General features: G+C 30.1%; 1 protein-coding gene across 1 annotated transcript; it reads right to left on the bottom strand.

The window, feature by feature from the left end:
- Positions 1–283: 283 nt before the first annotated feature.
- LOC110100598 (alpha-1,3-arabinosyltransferase XAT2-like) lies at positions 284–3948 on the bottom strand. Its single transcript, XM_020828169.2, has 3 exons — positions 3762–3948; positions 2323–2442; positions 284–1458 (listed from the first exon to the last, which is right to left on the bottom strand). The coding sequence occupies exons 1-3, from the start codon at positions 3946–3948 to the stop codon at positions 284–286; spliced, it is 1482 nt and encodes a 493-aa protein (XP_020683828.1).
- Positions 3949–4424: the final 476 nt, after the last annotated feature.

Here is a 4424-nt window from a genome sequence, read left to right as displayed (position 1 = left end):
TGAGAACTATTTTGAAATTTTTCTAATAAAATTAATATTATAGCTATAATGATCTATTTAATAAAAAAAAGAGTTAATTAATCTAGCATGCAATTTCCCAATCAAAAAGTACAAATTAAAATTAAAGACTTTATAACAAACTTTTATTAATCAAACAACTATAAATGATCACAACATAAACAATTATTCTAAATCAATTCCAAAAACTTCTTAAAAAAAAAAAAACTAAACTAAATATCAAATATATATAGAAAAGTATGACCTATCAATTTAATAAAATCTACTAATGTAAAAATTGAATAGCTTGAATCAAAACACTCTTAAACCTATTCACATCAAGCCTCACATTCTGATGATCCAAATAAATTTTCCTCAATGCAAGCCACCCTTGTCTATGTATTGAACCAGGATCCTTAAAGACAGGTCCATCTCTATCAAATTGCTCTATCAAAGTACTCTCTTCTTCACTTATTACATACTGTAAATACCTTAGCTTCATCTCAAATGCAGGTCTTCCAAAATCAATCCAAGCTATATTCTCCAATGCTCCCAAAGGAACTATTTGTATAACAACTGAATTAATTGGAAGAAAAACTAGATTAGTAAGCCCAGCTCCATGAACTCCCATGATCACATCACAGGAGTTAACAATGTGTGAGAACCGAACAAGATTAGAAGAAACTTTTGCTTCAGCAACCACTGCTTCATAGCCTAAATCTTCGGCCATTCTTACTATTTCATCAATGTTCATGAAAGAACGAGTGAATTTCCTCGCTATGATCAAAAGCCTTGGCTTCTTAGCCTGATTATCTCTTAGTTTTATTGCTACTTGTCTCTCTAATCCATATGATTTTTTCATTATTTGAGAGAAATCGACCATTGAATATGAATTTGGAGCTCTTGAAGGATCAATACTCATCTCCTTGTGCTTCCTAAGACCAACTATCACATGTGGGTAACAATGAACATTTTCAATCTTATTAAAGTTGATTACTTCATACTTAGAGAGCTGCTGGAGATATGGTTTGTACTTGGCTAACCACCATGGCTGCACATTGCTTATCAGAAACTGAACTTCTGTTCTGAAACTGGTTGATGTGATGAAGAGAGGGATAAGAATGTCTGTAAAGTCATGGAAAATGTTTCCCATGTAACCCCCAGCGGAGAAGAAAATGGCTGGGATGGTATGGTTGATAGAGCAGGAAGGGAGTTCTTCTTTATTGGATGATAATTTTACAGACATTTCTGTTACATGTTGTAATGCTGTTAGATCTCCTTTGCGAGGATGAGGCTTGATAGTCCATGATTGTTCTCTCTGTGAAGTACTAATTTCAGAGAGAATGGTTGATGAGTTCCCACGGATTCTGATATTGCCTTTTAGCTCACAAATGTCTGATCTCATGTCTGAAAAATCACAGACTGGTTTCATGTCTGCTTCTTCTGTCACATTTCTTGTGCCTGCAAGAGAATGATTAGTTAGTGATTACATATGAGTGCTTCTGATTGCTTTGGTTGATAATTAGCAAAATGAATTGAATCTGGTTTAGCTCTTTGAGACGGTTACAATATTTTATAAAGTTGATTGTAAAGTTATTATAGCAAAGCAACTTAGATACTCTAATTATAAAAAGTAGTTTTCCACCACAAAAAATTCTGAAAAGCGGTGACAAGGCAAGTGATAAAGGCTTCATTTGGGACGGCTTTCTTACTGCTTCTTAAAGTAACTTATTAGCATAAAAATTAATTTTTTTTTTACTATAAAGTTGTTTTAAGAAGCAGAAAGAAAGCCATCTCAAACGAAACCAAAATATAGATAAAAAAAATTGATGTTGTTGTCTAAAAAGTAAAATCGTGAAAAAGCTATGACAAACACTCTAAATTAGAAGGGATTCATGAGTTGGATTTTGGATGAAGCAGAGTTAAACTATTCACTGAATTAAATGTTTAAAGTGAAATTATGCTTAGCACAGGAAAGTTCTGAGTAATGATCAAAATGCTCACTGGATTTCTTAGAAGTGTTCATTTTAGTCTCATACTACTCTTTTGAGATATTCCATATAGCACCGCTATGCTCGTTAATTGGGAAAATTATTAGGTCCAGTCACCTGACAGAGAGATACATCCGGATTTTTCTCTGTCTACAGTAAAAGCATAGTCAAAGCGCAGCTGCTACAGTACCTGCGCTTTACTGTAGATAGAGGAAAATCCGGATTTTTTTGTATCAGGTGGGTCACCCTAATAATTTGCCCGTTAATTGAGGCTTTGTTTGGGAAGGCTTTTTTACTGTTTTGTAAAGCTATTTTTTTAGTTAGCTAAACTTACATAATAAATGATTAATGACATGGCCTTCGCTGCTCAAATCTCCCTTCTGCTGGCATAGATCATATGTTTGGTTAAAAGCTGGGTCACCATCTCGAGTCTCACCATTCATGATACCTTCAACTGAGAATGAAGAAAATAATATTAAATCATAACAAGGCTTCATTAATGTAAATTAAAAAAATATGTATCTAAATATATATTTTTTTAATAAAAATCAAGCTACATATTTTTATTACATAAATTCTTATTTTCGGGTATCACATATTATTTCTAAATATAAGTAAATTATTATCTTATATGATTAAATTATTAATTAAACTATTTAACATTCACAATATTCTTAGGCTTTGTTTGGGATAGATTTCTTACTAATTTCTATAGCAGTTTTTTAGTAAAATATTTTTCAAACTAGAAATTTTTGTACTAGAAATTATTTTAACAATATTAAGAAAGTCATCTTAAATAAAACCTTGATATAATGATTATACTTATGAATGTTTATAAGAATTATATATATTGTTCAACATTAGTTTTAGCTGTATTAAGGGATAATAAATGAATAAGAATAATCATTCTTATATAAAATATATCAAAATACTTAAATATACATTTTTTAAATATTATTTAAATTATTTTATTCCTTTTCAATCAAATAACCCAAATGATAACAAAAAAGAGGAAAAAAACCCCTTCAAAATTCCTTGTGATAGAAATAATAGTACTAAATATTGCTGAAATTACAGTAATTCAAAGTCTAATTAGCTCACACGCTTCTCTTAGAAGAAATTTATGCTAGTAGTTGTTATTTCCCATTTGTCAATTTCGTGTGCTCAATAGCACAAATTTTTGGGTTTATTTAGGAGAAACCTTCTTGACTTTTAATGCTACTATGTTATTTTTATCATTATTTTATAATCATTTCTTAATATATTTTTATTTATTAACATGATGGGAAAATATTGTAATTAGTAGCTTAATTAGTATCTATATTGTAATTAAGTACATTTGTTAAATATGTGTTTAGATTTTATTTCGGACAGTTTTTTTATTGCTTTCTAAAATAGTTTTTTAATAAAAGAAATTTCTAATTTCGTTTTAGAAAGCAGCAAGAGAGCTATTGCAAATGAAACTTTTAAAATTGAGAAGATTTAGGTGCTTATAATTAATAATTAAAAAATAATTTATTCTAAAACTATACTCATTAAAAATAACACATACATGCATTTTATTCAAATCATGTATTTTAGCAGATTTATTAGAAAAAATTGCATCATGAGAGAGATTAAAAACAAGAAAGAAAATTGCCAAATGAGCAAATAATAATAATAATTTCAGTTACAATCGTTAACAGAAAATGCTAATTATAATCTTAATTGAAAGCACTAATTAAGCAAAGAACTAATGAATAAAAATTACATAGTTTTTGCCATTTAACTTACACTTATTGAAAGGAATGACTGATGGCCCCAACATTAGAAAGAAGGTGACCATAACCATTGAGCATCCTATTACAAGAGCTTGTCCAAGCTTTCTCGGCTCAAACCTGCTAAAACCTTTTAATAACTTTGCCTCATAAGCCAACTTAGCCTTCTCCCCTTCTCTACCAAAGCTGGAAGGAGCAGCCATGGCTTCTAATGCATGTAGGAGAAAGAAAGGAGAGATAATTAAGCTCAAATGTTCATTGCTTGAACTACTCCTAATAAGCAAACCTCAATCAATTTCCTATCTACCTTACACAAATAAAATAGTTTCTTACAAAGTTTTCAGCCGGTTTGACATTGTATAATATAATTTTTATATTGTTTTGGAGATGGTGATGCTGTAACTTAACAAATGGGAATATGGAACCTTCCTCATTTATTAAAATGGGTATATTTTATCAAAGGGTTTTGTTTATGGAAGATGGTTGGTGAAGGGATATTATTGAAGTGTTGTGTGGGCAAATTACTTGAATAATCACCATTGTTGCTTAAGTTGCACCTTGTTTTAAAAAAGCTTTGTGGTGATCCACTAATGGCGCTCATACAATTTGGATTGGTGATTAATTAGTAGGATGTCTTGTGATAAAAAAATAGTGAAAGTATCAATGTATTTTAAAGCTT

The sequence above is a fragment of the Dendrobium catenatum genome, unplaced genomic scaffold, assembly GCF_001605985.2.
Source record: "Dendrobium catenatum unplaced genomic scaffold, ASM160598v2 original_scaffold_125794, whole genome shotgun sequence".
Taxonomy (NCBI): Eukaryota; Viridiplantae; Streptophyta; class Magnoliopsida; order Asparagales; family Orchidaceae; genus Dendrobium; species Dendrobium catenatum.
The sequence above is the reverse complement of the archived record's forward strand: the minus strand, read 5'-3'. Positions and strand labels throughout refer to the sequence as shown.

Coding starts and splice junctions, on each gene's coding strand:
- LOC110100598 (XM_020828169.2), bottom strand. CDS start 3,948: ATGGCTGCTCCTTCCAGCTTTGGTAGAGAAGGGGAGAAGGCTAAGTTG. Junction 2,443..3,761: donor AGTCATTCCTTTCAATAAGT/GTAAGTTAAATG, acceptor CTTCATTCTCAG/TTGAAGGTATCATGAATGGT. Junction 1,459..2,322: donor TGTCATTAATCATTTATTAT/GTAAGTTTAGCT, acceptor ATTCTCTTGCAG/GCACAAGAAATGTGACAGAA.